Source organism: Ruditapes philippinarum, unplaced genomic scaffold (assembly GCF_026571515.1).
Source record: "Ruditapes philippinarum isolate M1 unplaced genomic scaffold, ASM2657151v2 ctg276_1_1_1_1, whole genome shotgun sequence".
In the NCBI taxonomy this organism is placed as follows: Eukaryota; Metazoa; Mollusca; class Bivalvia; order Venerida; family Veneridae; genus Ruditapes; species Ruditapes philippinarum.
In genome coordinates, this window is record NW_026853809.1 from 162,399 (window position 1) to 183,636 (window position 21,238).

Below are 21,238 nucleotides of genomic sequence, written 5' to 3' on the forward strand. Positions count from 1 at the left end.
GCGATAAGGGGCAAGTGGTTTAAAGAATTGTGATTGCCAAATAATTGACAACGAAACAATATATAAAGTATCTACATTTAAAAAAATCAGCCCACTCTTTTTAAGAATTCAGCGTTACAGATAAAATTCTGAACGATATTTTTAAACAATTATGTTGATCACGTGGAATATTGAGTAATTTTTCATAGTAAAATAAAAATTTGAACACAGGTATATGTCACAATGTTAACTTGTTATTTTTTCAATTGTTCACTGACCATTTACACTTGGAAGGGCATAATGACACTTTAAACTTACATGTGTATCTGTAATTAATTGTAAATTAATTGATATTTAAAATGCATTGTTTTATTTCATTGGCAATGTATGTTAACCGCCTCCGTGGTCGAGGGGTTAGAGTCGATGACTTCTAATCCAGTTACCTCTCTGGCGTGGGTTCGATCCCCGGGAGATGCTTTGGTAGTTTAGCGCGGAGGAAGGTAGTCTAGTACTGGTGTAACTCTCCAGGAACGATGGTTAGGAAACTACCCGCCTATATGACTGAAATACTGTTGAAAAGGGCGTAAAATGAAACAAACAAACAAACAAATGTAATTAAAAACTGGTATGAACTGTTTATTTTTTTTCGGAAATAATCATTTATGTTGATTTTCTTATTTCGATAATATATAACATTTTATATTATAAATATAGTCTTGTAAATACGAGTAATTACATAAACATTGTAGACTAATACGACGCCGAAGTAAACATAAATTTTCAAGGCAAATATTATGAACTATTTCCCCCAGAGTTGATTTAATATGTTAAAGGAGATTTTGTCAATTTTAGTTACGGGAATTTGCCAGATTGGTTAAAAAGTATTTTGTAGGTTAATTGGACCAATTTGACAAACTAAATGAAGCAAACAATTACACACATATACACGTCCATTGTCGAAAAGTCTTTAAAAGAAGATAATAAATATACAAAGCATGATAAGCATGATTTACAAACTAGCAAAAATGTTGTTTGTACAATATGTAGATTATATAAACGTGATAAACGACTACAAACATGCAATATTGCATGCATGAGTATTAAATACATTTATATGGCACATCAATCTGCGTTTTATGAGAATAAAGGTGTTTGAGTAAACTCATTGCATTTGAATAGAGGTCAGAAAAAAAATTGCAATCACACATTTATGTGAATGTACATTGTATATTTTGTAAAATAGATCGAAACAATGTGAAATGCATTATAAGTGTCGGGATATTAATTAACAATAAATATGCAAGGTAGTCCCATTTAATTCAGCGACATGTCTTTATTATATGTAAACACAATTGAACATGGCGCATGTGTATGTTGCTAGTGAATGGGTGGAAAATATAGGAAAAATGATAAAAAATGTAGCCAAGTTTAAGGTTACTGTGTTAAACCTGTTTTCAAAAGTTGGTGGCGAATATGCAGGTAATCGTTTTGAAAAAAAATCTTTTAAACGCTAACATATACATGTAAATAGTGATTTATAATTTGCATTGGTATAGCATGAATATTGTAACATTTGATTGTAAGTATTTTTTTTATCAAATTATAGATGAAATACTTATATACATATATTTACATTATTTTCACTGGTGTCTTTGATGCCTACTTTCTTCAAAATTCAACCAATACTTAAGAAATGAGAAATAAAATGGGAAGCAGTTCTGAGATAAAATTGGCGTTCAAATAACTTATAATGATTTAAAACTTACACGTTCAATGCATTTCACATTGTTATTAGATAATGTGACACTATTTTGTCGCAAGCACGCACACCACGTTCTGAGTCGTGTATTTCCATACTGATGCATCAATACATTCATAACATACATGTATTCAATAACCAGAGGTTACGAAGCATTATATGACCATCTATTAATTGCAAACCTGATGCTCGATATACTGGATGTTATTTAAGGAGATTATTAATAATGGACAGTACAGTAATTTACATCTCAACATTTTTTGAAAATATTAAAAAGGAAATTGCAGACTCTGTCCCAAAGGATACAACGCTTGTTTTCCTAAAAACCATAAAGTTTCATCTACTTAAGTGTAAGTATTATGTTATGTTATATAATTTTTCTGAAGAAGGCATATTGAATTTTTGCGTAAAAAATTTTGACCAAAAATGTGCAATATATGAAAAATGTCATTTTTAAAAAGACATCATAAATGAAATTTTATGTCATGTAATTTTGTAATAGAGAACTCTTCAATATCAATAAAAATATTGGAGTTGGCACAAATTTTGCAAAATTACATAAAATTTTATTGCTTGTCATAACCAAAGGAATCAACCTACCTCGTCTGCAATGTTTGACTCCGGCTTGATTAGGAGAATGTGCTTAGAACTAAGAAACGTGATATCTGTTGAGTGTTGACTCGATTATCAATGTACATCAGAAAATTTAATTTACCTCAAGATGAGATATAATATATTTTATTCGTTAGACGCAATCTCTTGGTTTATATTAGATTCAGATGCATATATTTGATATGAAAATAGTGTGTTTATTACCCTTTTTGCCTTGTGAACGAATGAAATAATTTCATATTTTGTTGAATGTGTCAAAATATGCAAAATAACCATTAATACATAAGTTAAAGGACAAAATTGCCATGTAACTTATAAATTTAATCTTATCTTATAATAAATACAGAGCAATAAAGTATCGTATAAAGCATAACATTAATGTGATTATGAATATATCCCTTAAGAGCCCGTTACATTTAGCACTACTTTCTTCAGGTGATTATTATCTAAAATACTCTAAACAATATATAGATCACATGTTTGCTCTTTCTGACGAAGAAAAGATATCCTTGTAAATAAGTTCTGAGGCTTAATATGCTATTAAACAATTCTAAACACTCTTTATTTAGAAATAAGTTAGCATATCTACTTGACATTAAAACGGGTGACAAACTATGACATTCATAAATCAAATACGATTTTTTTGTAAATAAGTGTTTTTTTTATCTATTCTAGATGAAGTTCCTGAGCTGGAAGACAAGGTTTTTGCAAGCAAGATAGAAGTTATGTTTGTAGATTTACCAGTGTTAGCAAAATACAGGAAGAATCTGGTTAATCTAAAATGGGCACACACCGCATGGAATGGTTCGTCATTTATTTTATAACAACTAATGTGTGTCCATAATAGATTCAACTGTGATACTCTGCTTATTTATAATCTTTTGAAGAAGGAGGAAAAGAATAAAAGAGAACTTTTTAAATATTCGTCTTCGACTTCATATAATTACACAGTTAAAACCATGAGATAAATATTTCATTTGTATATTTGCACCCTCAATAAGTAAATCTTTGATAAAATAATGGTAGTATTTGCCTTATTCTTATTTGCATTTCAAATACATCTTATTGCGAAAGAAATTTTTATCGCATGTGGGTCAATTAATTAAGTTATCATGTCTTACAGGAGTGGATATTCTAATGAAAACATTTGAAAAGGATGAGGTAAAAGTTTACATACATACAAACATTAAGTAAATTTCCTAGAATTAAAAGGTTAAATAGCTACAGATTCAGAGTGAATTTCTAAGCATTTAACTTAACAGTTATATAAGCCAATTACTGTGGTAACAAATCATGTTAAATAAAAAGACCAAACCAGTGAATAATTGTATATTCGTAAGTTGAAAACGGTTGTGTCGTCCTGAACAAATCACTGTTTGTTAGCATCATGAAATTATAACGCTTCGTTTATTTTTTCAGCCCCTACCAAACTTTATTCTTACTAAAACTCCTGGCTCCCTGAATGCAGAACACATTACAGAGTATGTGATCGGTTATATCATAGCCAAAGAGAGGCTTTTTTTCCAAGCAAGGAAGTCGCAGCAAAAGTCTAAATGGGAACAGTAAGATTTAGTTTTTTCCTCACATTTTAATTGTTTGTTCCCCACGCAATCATCAAAACAGAATTATAATTTTGCGCAACAGATCACGTTTCTTTTTACTAAATGTACATTTCCGAATATTTCGATCCTTCTATTGTCACACTATACATCCATGCTATATGTTACATAGTATTTGATGACCAGTTGCTTATGATTTATGATATGTCTTTGGTTAAAATACTGTGCAATGAGTTGTTCTATATTTAAAACTTTCTGACTGTCTATTTCCTATTAACTGTGTACATTTAAATGTCATTACCATCCGAATTTACGAAAAGTATGCTTACCATTAAACAATTCAGACGCTCATTAAAGATAAAAGATTTACATAGACTTAATCGTTTTAGTTTAGTTAAACGCGATAGAGTGTTAAAGTGTTTTGTTTTGTGAACATATATATGTTGAATAATAATAATACTTTTTTCTATCTGCCGTACATTTATATGTCATATCGGATCAGGTGTTTAACACTTCCAAATAATCCAACAAGATAATTCTTTATTGATTTGATTTTACAGATGATACTAAGTACTACATGCTTGCTTATTTATGGTATAAGATATCTACCACTATAGATAGGTAATGCAAGAGTGTTTATTTTGCAGAATGATTTATGCTCAAAGTCGAGTCTTGTCTTCTCTAACAATTGGTATTCTAGGTGCAGGAGAAATTGGACTTCATCGTAAGTATCAATGCATTGCTTCAACATTAGTGTTTAAGTTTCCAGAAAATCCCTATTTGCATTAATTTTAAGATTATATTGAATGTTTTTCTGAAATGAACTATTTTGTGATCTAAAGTCAGTAATGACTGACACAACAATAATATGTACATGCAACTAAATAATGTATCCTGACACAATGTCCACTAATGAGATAATAATTAATAAGTGAAAGAACATCGTAACACGAGGTTTTCTGATTTGTACGAGAGGGCGTAGCCCCCGAGTATTAATCAGATTGCAGGGTGTTTTGATTTCATTCTCTTTTGTATCATAGTCAAATCTAAAAACACATTCCCTGTTGTCACAATATGAAACCCCAGAAAAGTAACCAATGGACGAGCATCTGAATATGATATTCTATCGTTTTCCCTTTCCCTGCCGTCACAATAAGTAAACACCAGCAAAAATGATAATTTCAACGGGCATGCTCTGGAGTGCGGATAACTTATACCCTCACTTCAGTTAACGCATTGTACATGTATATGTATACGATTTAACTCCGACTCATTTTCAACAGAAAGGTCCCCAAACTATGATACAAAGTTAAAATATTTCTTTATTGCAAATTTTAACTTTAATTTAAAAAAATCTGGACAAAATTTGATCCCTCAGAAGCATTAATCACAACAAAATTACATGAAAATTGCAGACTCGGTTTGATTAAGACTGTACATAAGGGATAATGAAAAATGGTAACCTTCCTCACGCCCCTAAAGCTGGCTTGAGCGGCATTGAATTTTCATCACTTAAAAGTGTTGAAATCAACCCTGTTTGTATGGTTAAAACACATATACAATTTTCCTTTAAATTGTTATATTACAACATGACCAAATGTTCTATAAGCTGGCATTTCTCATCAGTTATAAACGTTTACAAGAGTTTTGAGTTTTTATAATCAATATATTTTGAATGTATTAAATTTAAGGTGATATTTTGTTGTTGTTTGAAGAAAAGTAGATTGTTTCCTATGTCTATTTTTGCCTTTTGTTTATTGCCAGTTGCAAAATCATGTAAGGAGTTTAAAATGAAAGTATGGGGGTTAACGAGGAGGGAACACCCACCAGAAACCCGGAGTCAATACATTGATGTCTATAGGTAATTACTGCTTGCTTTCAATGAAAATAAATAATACAATGAGAATCATTTTCTTGGAAATGTTCACTGATTGTTCAAAGGTTTTGGAAATTTCTTGATCGTTCAGATACAATTTAAATGTGAATATGTCGACCAGAAAAAACGCTGGTATTCTAATTGCACAAAACTTCAAATTTCATTGAATATGAAAAAATATAATCAAGAAGGAAGGACTGCACTTAAAGCGTCGCCCATCACTACCAACCAACACTGGACCACCGGCAAGAAGCCAAGACTGTATGGTTAATATTTCTACCGGGTCATATATATATGTGTGATAATCCAACTTAGTATTATAATTATAACAATATATTAAAACCCATTCAATGAGAGCAAATGATAAAGGACTTTAGAGTCCATAACGATTAAAACTAATAAAAAATATAAAATATAAATAAAATATAACTTGTATCATTCCAGGACAACAAATCAACTTGAGGAATTGCTAGAAAATTGTGATTACATATGTAACATCTTACCAAGCACACCACAGACTAAGGACATGTTGTCCGGTAACGTTCTGGAAAACTGCAAAGCAAAGGTAACAAAAGATGCTCTCTAACTAGATTTTGTATCAAACAAATTATGAAATACAGAAATACAGAATGTCCTATATGTAATGAATGAACCAGATTGTATGTTGAAAACAAAAACAGTAAAAAATGTTCCATGGCTTACAGATTGATATACACCAAGCGTTCTCATTACTGTATCGTCAAAATAGCATAACTTAAAAAGGGTTGATATTTATTTATATGGTTTACTGGTGGCTTGGGCTTGTCGGGGGCTGCGTCCTGTGAAAGTTGCCTTTGCCTTGTTGATCTCTATTCTCGTTTTTTATATGTGTTAACAATTGGTAGGTCAGTTTTACAGTCGTATGTTTTCAGAAAACTCAAGACATTTGTCCTGATGTCGCTTAAAAAGTTTTAAATAATAAGATAACATTACATGTATCATAGGAAGGACCAATTTGTTACAATATACGTTTGAATTCATTCTACACTTTCGATTTTGAAGACATCGTCTGAGTCAACAGTGTCATAATATAAAAATGTCTTTTCTCCAAATGTCACTTTAGTCCGTTCCAATTTGTAATCAGTAATATACTTTTATTAAAATATTCCCAAATGCATACGAAATACGTTTGATAGTTGCCTGCTGATATGTTTGTCAATTATTTCATTTCAGAAAAGTGTTTTCATCAATGTTGGACGTGGAGATGTCGTAGATGAAGAAAGCATAGTTAAAGCAATTAAGTAAGTTTTCAATTTCCTTTATTAAAACAATGAGTTTTTCGAAAATAGATTATGTATAGTTCTGAAAACGTGTTGGTAATATCTGATCTGTTTATATTTTTAAATTGATAATAAGATCAATAAAGGGCTGTATCGCCATATCGTCCATGAACATGTTTTATTTCACACTTTATGTAATATAACCGATGTACTTTCAACATTTGCAGCACGTGATGTTTCAATATAAATCATAATTGGGTACAATTTTATCAGCATCCTCTGAGTCGAAACAGCCCATACCAAATCAATATCACACCCTTTACAGCCTTGTTTTCATTTCCAGAGTCCGAAAGGTTCATATTTAATCTAAATCACACCTCATACGAATACGCCTCGTCTAATATAGTTTTGACGGTTATGTAATCGTCCACTAGAATTCAGTGTTGTTCTCAACATTCTATAATAACCTTATAATATCAAACTTGCAACATTTCGATTTGGCCATGTTGTATGATAGTATAGTTGGTCGATAGAACCAGCGGATTTTTTAAAAAATATTATATACATTTTTATACCTGTCATGTTAAACAGAAACGTTTCATCGAGAAGTATTATTTAGAACGTCAAGAACTTTTCAACATTTGTCCGACGGATTAAATAGAGGGAACATCGTATTATTATTCCAAGGAATGCTAAGGTTAGGTTTAATTTTTCCGTGGCATTGATCTCGGCGATTGAATTTTAATACACCTAAACAATGAATCTTATATAAATTAAAGTAATTAGTAAATGACAACGATAAAGAAATAAAAAATGGATACTTTATCTAGAGAGAAGAATGTATACTAGTAATCAATCAGTATTATATGAGTCATATTGAGACCCGGTTAAATGATAAACTGATTTCAATGTCTTTTTCAAATGAGTGCTTAGAAATATTTTATCTATGCCACATTGTTATCATCCTTTTTATCTATCGCTGTTTTTCTTTTTATTATTGATGAAATATGATAAACAAGATCAACAAGGAAAGGCAACCCCCACCCGACCCAGTAACAAGAGCCAGTGCCAAGGAGCCCAGGAGGACCAAAAAATCGAGCTACATTGATCGCTTTTGAACATTGTTTTGCTTTGACTTTTAACATATATTTGCAAATGTCTTTAAATCGCTGAACGGAATGTAAGCCAATGCGTTCTTATCTTCAGTAACGGATGGTTAGGTGGAGCAGTCTTAGATGTATTCCATGAAGAACCATTGCCTTCTTCAAGTTCCCTCTGGAACCTCCCAGGAGTTATTGTGACCCCACATGTTTCCGGTTGGTCCTCAGATGGTTCCGTGAGTAGATTTAAACGCATCGTATGATACTGTTTTCGTTTTGTTAAAGACAAGATACCATTACTGATATTTCTAATTCATTTGAAAATATACTGTATTTCAGTTACAAAATATAGTAATTGTGACAAATCATAATAAACAAAATTTGTTTTGGTTAAATGTCTGTTTGATAAAATTCTTTTGCCCTTAAACTATTTTCTTATAGTCAAATACTTAGTTTCTTTCTAATGTAACATAATGTAGAGTTCATAAAATTGTTCTTTCTTTATTTTCGCTAATATAGCATACCAGCAATCTGTTGGCATGTTTTGTGGACAACTTAAATCGATATGTGACGGGACAGCCTTTAAAGGGGGCACTAGATTGGTCACAGGGATATTAATAAATGGACTTATGTGCTCACTGATTTGAAGTAAAACACTGTTAACCTTAGTAATACTCCACTGCTGACAATGCAAAGCAAATGATTTATATTGCTATATGTTTCAACCCATTGGACAACAAAATCAAGAGCGGCTTCATCTCTGTTCAACAATATTGATTTTTACATTTTACTGTGCATGTATTTTCCAAACCGTTACATATCAGCAATTTATCGATAAATTATTAGGAATGTATTGTTTTTTCCAAATTTACCACTGACTTTGTATGTAATATTTTATTTAAAACTGGTCTGTACTGCAATTTTTTCATCTGTATGGGTGTTCATTTTTTTTAAACTTCAATACCATATAATGTTTTATATAATAATCGTGTAAATTTGAGTAATAATATAAACATTGTAGGCTAATATCAGGCTAAAGTAATCATACATTTTCAAGGGCTTACATTATTTACTATAACCCTCAGAGTTGATCTAATATTTATATTATTATACCGTGCATAATCTAGTAAAACAGTCATTAGAAAAAAAACTGCGTGGCTTATCTTTAAGTTCAAATTATTTTACAATTTGGCATTGATGGAGGGATTTTTTTGCAACTTGTGAAAACAAAATTTCTCAAAGAATTTTATTATATTGAAGCAATATCTTTACTGTAAAGCGACATTCTTGTGTACAGTTATTGACGTCATATATCGTTAGCTTTTGATGGCGGTGAATTGCCTGCTTATGTCGTTGTTTGCATATATCACAGAAAAAATAACAATATTTGAACATGTTACAATATAATTCCCTGCCATTTCAAAATCCTGTATGTTGTTATTAAGGTTGTTACCAAATTTAAGTGAAATTTTATATTTGTATATAATTATGCTTCTAAAACAAATTTCAAACATCGAATAATATGTAAAATAAGTACTGCAAATATTTGTCCACATTATATGTAATCATTAAAACATATGCATTCATTTCTTATTGAAAAGTGTGTCTCAGACTTTACAGAAATAATTTTTTTAATTACCTCCCTTTAATAGCATGAAATGTAAATTCGCTAATATATTTACAAAAAATGCTTTTTGGAACTTACGATATTGATAAATCTTCATTTGAGCATTATATTTATGATATAAATCCATAAAAAATGTGTCACAGGATCTTTAAGTATAAGTCAGAACAAAAAAGAAACTTCGAACATATCAAAAAGAAAATAATTTTCTTGGAAAAACATTTTTTGCCTCTCAATAAAAGTAATATTTGCTCGTTTCATAAACAATACTAATTCATACATGTATATATTTGTTAAACAAACGCTTAGTCAGTTTTTTAACTACCAACATTAGTATATTTATACTGACCAGAACAGTACGGTTAATCAATGTGAAAGTATAGGACAAAAGTAGAATAAAGGACTTCACACTGACCTTCGTATTTTCTTAAAAGGAGATGGTTCAAAATCTAATGATAAAATTTCATTACTACTTAAAATACTTCATATTTCATATGATAAAACCAAGACCTAAGTTTCAAAATATATGTTTGATACAATATTTTTTTATGAATTGTGTATACATAGGCAATATGTCTTTTGAAGGATTTATTGTGTTTAAGTCGTTTAATTGCTACAAGTCAAAGGTGCAATCTACATTGGACTGAACCTTTATGAAATAAACAGCGTTGAACAAAAGTGATATTTTATTTTGTAAAAGCAACATATTTTTTGATAATACAAAACAAGTAAACATTAAAAGGTATTTGAATAATAAGTTAAGAGTAAGCAAAGTATCCGAATTAATATTTAGGTATAATACAAGTAAAAATCTAACAATGAAATGATTAGTGCTTGATGTTGTCCGCTTTGCACATGACTTTCCATTGTATCAATAAATGTTCTGCTTCCAGATTATTAAAAAGGACGTACACTGTTTAGCAGAAATTATCACATAAAATGTGTTGTAAGGACAGAACGTAAATATGGCATTATCTCTCAGCAAAGACATCGGACCAGTCTATTCTCTATCAACTATCTTTGATATTTCCCCTGTGTATTTAGGCTCGGCTCCCTTTGCATTTGCCTGAAGAACAAAAATAAATATATTAAATATTGTTAAATAGTTTGTATAAAATTTTAAAAGATCAACTGTATCAACACTTCTATTTAAAGTTTTGCTTTTTAACAGATAGAATAAAAATACATTAATTTTTTCTAAACAATATATACGTTTTTCCTTTCCATAACACTCTCTCTACAAAATATACTCCTTGCTACACAAAGTTTACTGTTTGTGTGTGTAAAAAGTGCATTTAAATGTCATGATTGTTAAAGAGTCAAAATAGAATGAAAACGATGCGGAAGTTAACCTAAATTTAGCGAATCTTTTTTTTTTCGTACAAAATTTATTGATTGTGATTTATTTGCTAGTTACTTAAATCTAAGTCATACTCATGTACGAGAACACTAATAAGCCATACTTGATATAGTACCAGCACAACTGCAAACATTATTCTTTACGGGTCAGCTTTGTGACTGATAATGCGCGAGTTTTTGTTTATTTATATCACGTAATGTTAAAAAGGTTAAGAAACCCCCTCATCTCCAAGAAACTTTTGGACTTGTGAGAGGCTAAAAATGGCCCCAGGTCGACGTTAAGGTAACGTGTAACCAAGGTTGAAAAGCCTTTGACTCTATCTCAATCCATTGACAAGTTGCAGCACTTTGAAATTAGTTTTGATGGAAAATTCAACGCAAACTAGTGATTTTTTGGAAATTTGAGACCTCCCCTCGTTGCCATGGTAACAGGAAATTTAAGATTGGGTATGTCATTACAATGGTTATGGTCCAGTTAACATTTGTGCCAAGGTTGAACAGTATGTAAGCCTTTGTTATAGTTTCATAGCAATTTGAGCTTGTAACAGGAGGCTTTTCAACAAAAACAACCATTTTTAACAAAAAGCTCATGAAGTAATGAGTTAAAGTAAAAAGTATCACAAAAAACGAGCAAGCAATGGAGAATTAAGGAATTTCAGACAACATTCTCGACTTAGGAGCGTTTGTGTTTTTCCACTTTCCATAATACCTCATCAAGACAAATCTGCGATTTCCAACTATTTGCATTTGTTTTATTGCTCTTTTTTCCTTAATAAATGCAAAACTCACTTAAAGTGACCATATCCGGAATACTGTTAACATGGGTGTTCTTTAAGACTTTAGTAAAGATTCAGCTGCACAAAAACTTATACAAAAACCCTAAATGATTTTCATGCAAAATGTTGGTATTTCATCCAAATGTGATTGAATGTTGGTTAATACAAAATGTTAATAATGTGACTTTTTTAATATACAGATATAAACACTTCAGATGTATACTTCTCATATACTTTTCAACTATTTTTTGTAATCATTTGCGTGTTAATTAAATAGCATGCCGGATTGATAAGGAAAACGGCGAATAAACCTCTAATGACATAATTTACCATCATACATTCTTGCACATTATATTTGCACAAATAAAAGTATGCTTTTAAATTTACAATTTACAATATTATGTTATTAACATGCAGGAATTTATGAAAAATGAAACAAAGGAAGCATGTGAGGGTGCAATATTGATAATAAGAAAAAAAAAAATAGAAAGAAATATAAAAAGAAATAAGACGACATTAAAACAGCATTAGAGAAGAAAGCTTAAGAGAAAAATAGAAAGTAGAAATACATGTATCAAATTAATATCATGCAATGATGCATCCGTTCAAATAGTGTGTGTGTACTTACAACAAACCCTAAACTGTGCAGACAGTTCAAAACATTGAAAAAACCGGCTTTTGAAACTTCCCACAAGTCGCCTGATTGGAAGGTAAACTCTTTGGCTAAACCGTAGTCGATACATCCTTTGTTAAAGTTCTCGATATTTGTCATGGCGACAAAGGGAGACATAACCTTCTTTTGGAACTGGATTGGGCTTTTGCCTGCAGCCTTTAACAGCTTGTTTATCAATCTAAAATTGAAACGTAACATTTTGGTTAAAACAATATTATATCAACAGAAGGAGATGCTGCTTCTCTGTTTGTTTTGTTTTTACGGCTCACGGACACATTTTAGGTCATACGTCGCCGAAACAGGACATATTATTTGGCAAACCTCGGGTGTTAAAAACTAAAAGCATCATATCCGCTGGAGCTAAGAGATGCATAGACTCTAGTAATTCGAAACCATTTAGTCGTCTGTTACAATCACTCACGGGAGCTGTAATTCTGATCCCACAACCTTATAAAGGCAACCCCACAACTACAAAGGGAAAAGTGATGGTAGATGCTTATAGAAGAAATATTGGAAAAGTTTGAAGATGTAATTTATAATTTATAACATATATACCTTTTACATCGTTATTTTCACAATAAACTATTAACACATTAATTAACCAAATAAAACCTCACAAAAATTTGGTTACATTTTTTCAACAGTTAGAAAATAAAAGGTGTCATTTTCCTTTCATGAACTTGATATTATTCAAAACTCAATGCAAATATAAAAGTTTGTTATAGGATAACACAGAAAATGAATTCTTAATACCAAGATAATTAAGGATATTCTAAAAAAGGGTTGAAAGTAATACTGTTATCTAGAATAAGATAAGATTTTGTGCAAACATTTGTAATTGGAATAGACTCTAATAGATTTACAAAAAAGAGTTTTGTTCTCAAAGGTTTGGCAAAATAAAACATTTTGCTAAAAGTGCTAAAATAAATCCAGATGATGTTAAAACTGATCTTTGCAAAATGTTTTGACGGTATGCTAAAACTGGAAGTAATTAGACTTTGCCACAAGTAGAGAGCAAAGTCGGCAGTGTAGTCTAGTCAGACCCTAAACTGTTGTCTTCATAACTAAATTTACATTTTAAAATTCCCCAAAATTCCCAATGATATTGAACAGTTACAGCAGGTTAAGAGTTTAAACAACTGATGTTCTAAACGTTTGTTTTATGATATGAGTAGATACCAAGGTATCATTTAAATAATGTTCAACTTGTTTTCTAACAGTTTAACATATGTAACGAAGCTAAGTCAGGTGGCGAACAAATGTAACTTGTAAATAAAATGCACAGAGGTAAATTCTCAAAACAGCTCTGATTCAGAAACATTTTTCTTTCAAATTTATATATTATTTTCCATATAAGTCTGAATTAATTGTTTTCAAATGAAAAAATAGTTTTATGCATAAAAGAACTTGCGTATCAGCGACTACCGTTTTTTGTATGAATTCTCTTTAATATCCATAACCTATTCCGGACTAATTCCGACAATTGTTTTCCTAATTTTCTGTCAGGTAAGTGATACAAAAGCAGTTACAACGATTTGCGTCATGTGAAGCTCATAATAGACAAGAATGGCATGCCTAGGTGATGAGAAGTTATGAGCACCGACTTAAAATCGCTAACCATTCTCAACTCCCGTCTTTTATTTTAAATAGCTATTATCCAGCTAGCTAAAATCGTTCAGTGGTTCTACTCGAGCTTCGCTCGTGCCTGGAATAATACACGAAGGGAGGACACCTGAGGTCTTCCTCCTCCATTAAAGCTGCAAAGTCTCCGAATTACCTAACAATATTGGTGTACTTTTAAATCACACACACAGCAATAAACATTAGTAGACAACTTTCAAACGAATTGCAAGGGATTACATTTGATAAATAATTGTCTGCTTGTAAATTAAGAAAATAGAAATGTCACATAAAAAAGTAAGAAGCTAGATTGCTTGTATGTTTTTGATAAATACTACTTTTAACACAAGTAACACTTATGAAATAAATTGCATTGTATATTATTGTAACAAAAATTGTTAAAAATAAAACGAAACTTGCAAAGTTTGAAATAAATTAAATGCTTTTATCTTTTGTTGTTATTTTTTCTATTATATTGTTTTACCGTTTTAACTGTTGTTGGTTACTTTTTTTCTTGTCAACATAGTCACGATGTTACAAATATACTCACTTGCATAACATAACGCCGTCTTTTATGTGTAAATTGAAAGTTTTCCAGTTTGGCTGCTCAGCTTGATCCTTTAAAAGATTAAAAAATAAATAAAAGTACTGACAGGACTGAAAAGTCGAGGAGTTCCGATGGCAGTCACGTGGAAAAAATATAAAATTATAAAATGTCTTTCTAGAACATTATATTTACTTTCTGTGGCAAATCACAATTGCACGTGGAAAAACATAAAAGTCTCGTGTAAAATGTTTGTACCTCCATATTAATTTCAAATAAGCAAAATTTATTATGTTTCAATTTACAATTAAGTGCGCTAAAGAGTTGCTCCGCCAGAAATACACGGTCTTTCAGTCTTTCATTACAAATCACATCACATCACCCAATGATGGATACAATCGGCAAATAAGATACAGACAGAAAAAAGTACACATACTTGTGGAATTGGGTCATGCTCCCCTTCACAAATTGCATTAAGCCATTGAATGACGGCTGCTGGGGTACCGGCTTTTTCTTCACGGTCATAATTCTACAAAAACAATTGGTAAACCAGGCAATTAATTATCATGAAATAGTTTGAATAAGAAAAATTCCAGGAAACTGTTCAATTTAATTACTTGAAAAAACCCATTTAATGGTATTTGTTTTCCCCCAAAAATATGCAAAAGCTTTTATCGACACAATGCAAAGATTAAATTTTGTTTATAAAAGGAAAAAATGCATTTTGTTAGTATTAGAATTATTACAAAAATCATCAATTTTGATAGATCAAAAGCGACATTTATCATAAGAAACAGAACTTCCGACTTGATTTAAAAAAAAGATAATATCGGAAAAGCATGCTAACCGTTGTATTTTTATATATTAACCTTTTACCTCATATAGACATGTTTTGGTGGATTTTGCCCCCCCCCCTCTCTTTTTTGAGGCCTCAAATAGTGAAAAAATGTCCTATTTAGGCCCCAAAACACTGTTTTTCGTTTGAGAAATGTTGTTAAAAAAGTGATCACTTTTTCGGCGCCGCCCCCAACAAATTGGTACACCAAGGGGTCGCAGAACGGGGGATGTGCCCCCTTCTGTTTGGGGAGTTTGAAGGAGGCGGCAGACCCCTTCATCGACAAGAACAATTTGGACATGTGACAGGCTAGAAATGGCCTCAGGTCGATCTTAAGGTAACGTGTAACCAACGCTGAAAGACTCTATCTCAATCCATTGAGAAGTTGCATCACTTTGAAATCAGTTTTGATGAAAAAAAAACCCAATGCAAAATAGTGATTTTTGGCAATTTTGAGACGTCCTCCCGTTGCCATGTTAACAGGAAATTTAAGATTGAGCATGCTGTTACAGAGGCTATAGTCAAGTTAAATTTGTGCCAAGTTTCATCATTATTGAAGTATTTTTCATAGTTTCATAGCAGTTTAAACTTGTTACAGGAGGTTTTTCAATGCAAACGGCCATTTTTCACAATATGCTCACGTGGTAAAAGTTTAACTACTTTGCTAAATAAAAAATGGGTAAAGGAAGGTCATTAACTTTAGTAAAATTAACATAGGGAGTGGTCATCTTAAATCATTTCTTTTGAAGATTTGTTGGGGTACAGCTAAATTATCTTTACTATCACATACACAACAGTTTGAATCAAACAAATATGAAGTCGTACATTTTTTTATGATATTAAAGAAAAAAGCAGAAATGATGAATTGATATCCCCTATTGAATGATTCAGTTAACTGAATTGAAGCTTCTAAGTACTAAGTACCTCGGAGCAATTTTATTCAAATGTAGAGTTATTGTTCCAACACAATGTACCATTGTTAAATGACATTTTGATGCCTAAAATACACTTTTTGTTTCAGAGCCCCTTATAAAAGATGACTGTTGAACAAAGTAGTTTTCCTTAACTCTATCAAAATATGAAGTTTTGATCCGAGAAAATTTAAATGTGAAGACTGACAAAGGAAAATATCTCTAACAATTTAAGCAAATCAAGTTTGAAAAATTAAAAAAAAGAAAGGAAAATAACTCAACAATTATGCAAAAAGTTATGGTTTTTTACATTACCCGTTATTGATAAAATTGATAAAGTTTCAAATTTCTATTTTTGTTTTCAATGGCATAATATGTGATATAAGTGTGGCATTTCGTGGTAGGTGATTGCAGCAATAAAAAAAAACAATTCTATTCCCCAAAAATCAAACATAAATATATGAAAATTTATACTTACACTTTTTAAAGTATTTGAAGTAATCAACTTTCAATCAATTTCAAAGTTTTAATGTCAGGTGATTAAATAGGACCGACATGTATCAAATAATTCCTTGCAAAAACATGTAAATGAAAGCTAGTTTTGGGGTTCAATTATTCCTTACTTTAATAATGTTTAAACACTTAGGATATGTTTTCCTGCTTTTTATTTTTGTCTTTTGAAAGCTTGTCTGTGAAATCCAGGCTTTATACCCTCTGATACGCTTTTACATTCCCATTTCATGTAGTTTTGCCCATTGTTTTTGAGTTCTATTTCTCTCTATTTTACAAACATATGTTTGTAGAATTACAAACAAAATAGACCACACCTTGTTTAATATTTAGACTGTTTCAAGTTTAGATATTACATTTACAATTTTAAGTGTGTCAGTGGGAAGGATGCACGACAATAATGCACGATACTCAAAAACTCCTCTAACAATACATCATCATAAAGATAGTCCACCTAACAAATTTATGAAGTATTCGTACTGAAGAAAAACTCATAATTCAATATTGATTCAACACATGGAAGAATTGATTATTTAGGAAAAATATGAAGTTATTTATTTAAAAACTTTTGTAAAAATTGATATTTCCCTTTTCTTACTAGTATGATGATTCTGAAGTCATCTTCAACATACAACTAGACTTTCTGCATTTTTGTTACACTAGTGAGCATTTAGCATTCATTTCTCAAAAGCGTTTCATTAATATTATTTTCAATGTTATTCTTATCGTTGTTATCACTAGTAAACGAAGACAAATCAATGCAGCGGCAACAAATATCATTTCTAAATATATACAATTGTGTTATTGAAGCGGTCTATTGTCCAAATAAATGACCTGACAGACTTGCAGGATGTATGTATTACGTTTTCATTATCTTTTATAGCTTTAAACTAGTTTTAACACTCTAATGCCAATTCAAAAGCTCATTGCTGTAGTAGTATTAATATATAAAATATAGCAAGTTAGTATAAACCACACTGTAACAAAACCTCCTCTTAGCTGAAAGCTATTTTAGCAGTTAATTTGCGCAGAAAGCAAATACCAGATTGCTCACATGCTATCCCATGTTATCTAATTATATAAAGTAATTAAACTCAAGTTTTGGCAGAGGCTTCCACTCATAGCATAAATGATAGAACATATGAAAACGAAATGCGTTCATTGAAACTAATAACTTGAAAACACCATTCCTGAACAGAAGTCTTACTTGTTCCATTTTTTGCTCGACAACATAGCCGATGCCCGTCTTACCGGCTCTCAGTTTTTCACCACTCATTGTTAAATCTAGTTGGAGTTAGGTCAGGAAAAATCTAAGGGTCTGGAAAATAATTCAAGTATGAACATTATAGGTTCTTAAAAAGAAAAGGATTTGAAAGCTTTGGTAAATAGAAGAAAATGTCAATATAAGGTAGCATCATCTGTGACTAGCAAGAAAGATAAGCTAAAGCAAGTATGGCAACAATAGTCATGATATTTCGTGTTTTACCTGAAAATTTAAACTAACACGTGAAAACAAGAGTACATTGACATGTTGATTGTCCTGTTAGTGATAGTAATGATCTTCAAAGACAACCCAACTATATTATCACTGTCTACACAAAACAATCCCATACTTGTTCCAATTTTCTCATTTTGGACAATTCCAACCTTTTGTGCCCGATTGGTGACGCTTGCATCCTTTTTAGATTCCTTAAAGGTAAATTATTAAGGTGTTCTGAAAAGACGGGACTGGAAATAGTTTTTGCTCAAGAATTTAAACTATTTGATGTTAGTTCATACCAATAACGTATGTGCAAAATGTCAGGTTTTTGCTCACATCGGTTTTCTGGAATAACGATTATTTATTGAGGAAAATGATCTAAGAATGAAGAGCAAAAGCGTTGTGTATTTATCGTTTTAAAAATTAATACTTAAAATTTTTCTTCATCATTGCTTTCATACTTTTGTTTTGAGTGTCCTAGTAAATAAATGTAAGATTTTACTTTTACAAATTTTAAATTTTTAGGCTTTCGGACCGTTAATGACACAGTCCAGATAATATCATACCATTCAATATGATCCTATTTCATCAAAGTAAGAAAACCACATACCAAGAGGAATAACATCAGAAATAAAAAAAAACTTGTACCTGCAATCTTCCTAAAAACATGTCAACAAAAAATTAATAGAACTTTTTTTTCATTTTTCCGACAGGATTTTATGTAGATGATTTCAAATTTTAAATACATTACAAAATATCTGATCAAAGTTATGATAATGAAAATATAAATAGACATAGGAAAGAGACTTAAAATAGAACAAAATCGTTGAATCTAGATGCTTTCGTGGCAAAAGAACAGTTTAATTACTGTCATGGGCGTATAAAATTCATGGTTTTGTCAACAAAGATGTTGAATTCGAGGCCTGTCAGTTTGTGAAAAAAAGTAAAATACATAATAACATGATAAAAATAACTTTACAGCAAACGAAACAAGATTTCGTTGGATCTTAAATTCGCGGATTGACATATCCAGTAAAACTACATAGAATAATAATGATTATGAAGTAGAAAAAGGCTTATTCCGTAGAAACGAATCACTTTAAATAACCTGGAATGTATTCAAAAAGCACTTAATATAAAAGTAAATGTCATAAAAGTAGCAAACTGTTAACAAAGTAGTATTTTGACTTCCATACAAAATACTCAATACAATAGAACTAACAGTAAATGCGCTAATTTGCAACAGATGCAAAAGGTGGTTCCGGTAACTGGCTAAAGAAACTTATGTAGGACTACACAAAACGAATCCCTTTGAGAAATTAAAATAAAAACATTTAAGGGTATATATTTGCTTTACGGTTTCTTGAAAGAATGCTTTTCACGCTTGCATTATATATACTGTAGATAAAATCAGAATTATATATTGCTTACATTGGTTATAAGTATTAGGGACGTAAAAAATCGATGTAAGTTGGAAAATATTACATCGATTAAAGTAAAATAATAAACATTGTAAAAACATACGAACTAATCATGCACATATATAACTGTACAAATACACGACACAAAATGTGCTGATTCAGATACTCTATCTTATTTTACATCGTACGGAAACGTTTAAGGGCCTCCAGTTAGTGAGACCATGATGTGTAAATCGACAGATCTTAATTCATCTTACTGGTAAATAGACGTTTAATCACAAATAAATTTATTTTATTCACAAAGATTTAAATAAAACCATTTCTTTCGCCGAACCTTTTCTCGATATGCTTAAAGTTTTTGTCTCGGGATAAGGTATCTTCTAGTTTTTTTTCAAATCATTGGTCTTATTGACAAAATTATCTTAGATAAAAAACTTTTTGAGAAAAATCACTTAGAAAGACTAAAATTGTTTAGTCTTTGTGAATAACATGAATTGATTTTTGTTAAAACATTTAATCAAATTGAACAACCATCAGGTGTCTCTCACCACATGATCGCACTAAATGGAGGCCCTTTAATGTTCCTATAATATCGGCATTTATGCTTGCGGAAAAAAGAACACCATTCATTTAATATTTCAGTAGTAAATATATATATTCTTATTACAAAATTAAGTTCACTCATTTTATGCCAGCAATTCAAATTGATAAAAAATGGAAAAAAAAATATTAAAAGTGTAATCGAAATGAATAAAACATTAGTAAAAACAATATATAAATATATCCTTTATATTTCACAACACTCCTATCCTTACACTATAATGTTTATTTCCAAATAAATTGCTTTATTGTTTCAAAATAAATAACTAAAAGCACAAACCATTCAAGCCGTTGTACGGAAACTAACTAACTACATCTAATCAATTTATAATGAACAGGTAAGTTAGTCGATGATGACATATACCTGAAACTATTCCGAGAATCTTCCAACAGCCGCACTACTTTCAAAACAATTCACTCTAACATATACTTCAGTAAACAATTCACCTTGGCAAAACCTGTATCTCTCTTACCAATTTTTTTATTAAATATAAGTCTTAAAATTGCTTCAAATGTATTTTGTTCCCAAAATAAATCGTTGCAACTAGTCAAGAAAAAGTCCACTTTGAAGAAACGAAAAAACAAAATAACAACGTAGGAAGATGCATTTAAATTGCTCCTACACATTCCGAGCGTAAGGTTGCCATGGAGATTTTGAGATTTTACTTCTTTCTATAAGTGCAGGAATCTCGAGTCCTACTTAATGTATTTGCAAAGTATGCGTTCAAATGTAATAAACTG

The 21,238-nt window shown here is 30.8% G+C and overlaps 2 protein-coding genes across 5 annotated transcripts; one reads left to right on the forward strand and one right to left on the reverse strand.

Annotated features, from left to right (window-relative positions):
• Positions 1-1,338: 1,338 nt before the first annotated feature.
• Positions 1,339-10,834, forward strand: LOC132737984 (glyoxylate/hydroxypyruvate reductase B-like). 2 transcript variants are annotated; one of them, XM_060725391.1, is made up of 10 exons: positions 1,339-1,458; positions 3,026-3,154; positions 3,474-3,511; positions 3,770-3,912; positions 4,557-4,633; positions 5,674-5,770; positions 6,230-6,350; positions 6,998-7,065; positions 8,251-8,380; positions 8,664-10,834. In XM_060725391.1, the coding sequence occupies exons 1-10, from the start codon at positions 1,386-1,388 to the stop codon at positions 8,760-8,762; spliced, it is 975 nt and encodes a 324-aa protein (XP_060581374.1). In that variant the 5' UTR covers positions 1,339-1,385; the 3' UTR covers positions 8,763-10,834. The 2 variants fall into 2 exon arrangements, with proteins under 2 accessions (XP_060581374.1, XP_060581373.1); XM_060725390.1 differs by lacking the exon at positions 1,339-1,458 and adding an exon at positions 1,855-2,088.
• Positions 10,437-21,000, reverse strand: LOC132737988 (transgelin-2-like). 3 transcript variants are annotated; one of them, XM_060725401.1, is made up of 6 exons: positions 20,862-21,000; positions 18,204-18,314; positions 15,177-15,269; positions 14,747-14,814; positions 12,532-12,754; positions 10,437-10,834 (listed from the first exon to the last, which is right to left on the reverse strand). In XM_060725401.1, the coding sequence occupies exons 2-6, from the start codon at positions 18,270-18,272 to the stop codon at positions 10,769-10,771; spliced, it is 519 nt and encodes a 172-aa protein (XP_060581384.1). In that variant the 5' UTR covers positions 18,273-18,314; positions 20,862-21,000; the 3' UTR covers positions 10,437-10,768. The 3 variants fall into 3 exon arrangements, with proteins under 3 accessions (XP_060581384.1, XP_060581382.1, XP_060581383.1); XM_060725399.1 differs by having other exon boundaries at positions 20,778-20,917; XM_060725400.1 differs by lacking the exon at positions 20,862-21,000 and adding an exon at positions 20,696-20,804.
• Between the last annotated feature and the right edge of the window lie 238 nt (positions 21,001-21,238).

Excerpts from the sequence above, each read along its gene's own strand:
- LOC132737988 (XM_060725401.1), bottom strand. The coding sequence starts at position 18,272 with ATGAGTGGTGAAAAACTGAGAGCCGGTAAGACGGGCATCGGCTATGTT. Across the intron at positions 12,755-14,746 it reads GACGGCGTTATGTTATGCAA|ATTGATAAACAAGCTGTTAA; the intron begins GTGAGTATATTT and ends TTTCAATTTTAG. Across the intron at positions 10,835-12,531 it reads TGCACAGTTTAGGGTTTGTT|GCAAATGCAAAGGGAGCCGA; the intron begins GTAAGTACACAC and ends TTTGTTCTTCAG.
- LOC132737984 (XM_060725390.1), top strand. The coding sequence starts at position 1,965 with ATGGACAGTACAGTAATTTACATCTCAACATTTTTTGAAAATATTAAA. Across the intron at positions 6,351-6,997 it reads TGGAAAACTGCAAAGCAAAG|AAAAGTGTTTTCATCAATGT; the intron begins GTAACAAAAGAT and ends ATTTCATTTCAG. Across the intron at positions 8,381-8,663 it reads GTTGGTCCTCAGATGGTTCC|CATACCAGCAATCTGTTGGC; the intron begins GTGAGTAGATTT and ends TCGCTAATATAG.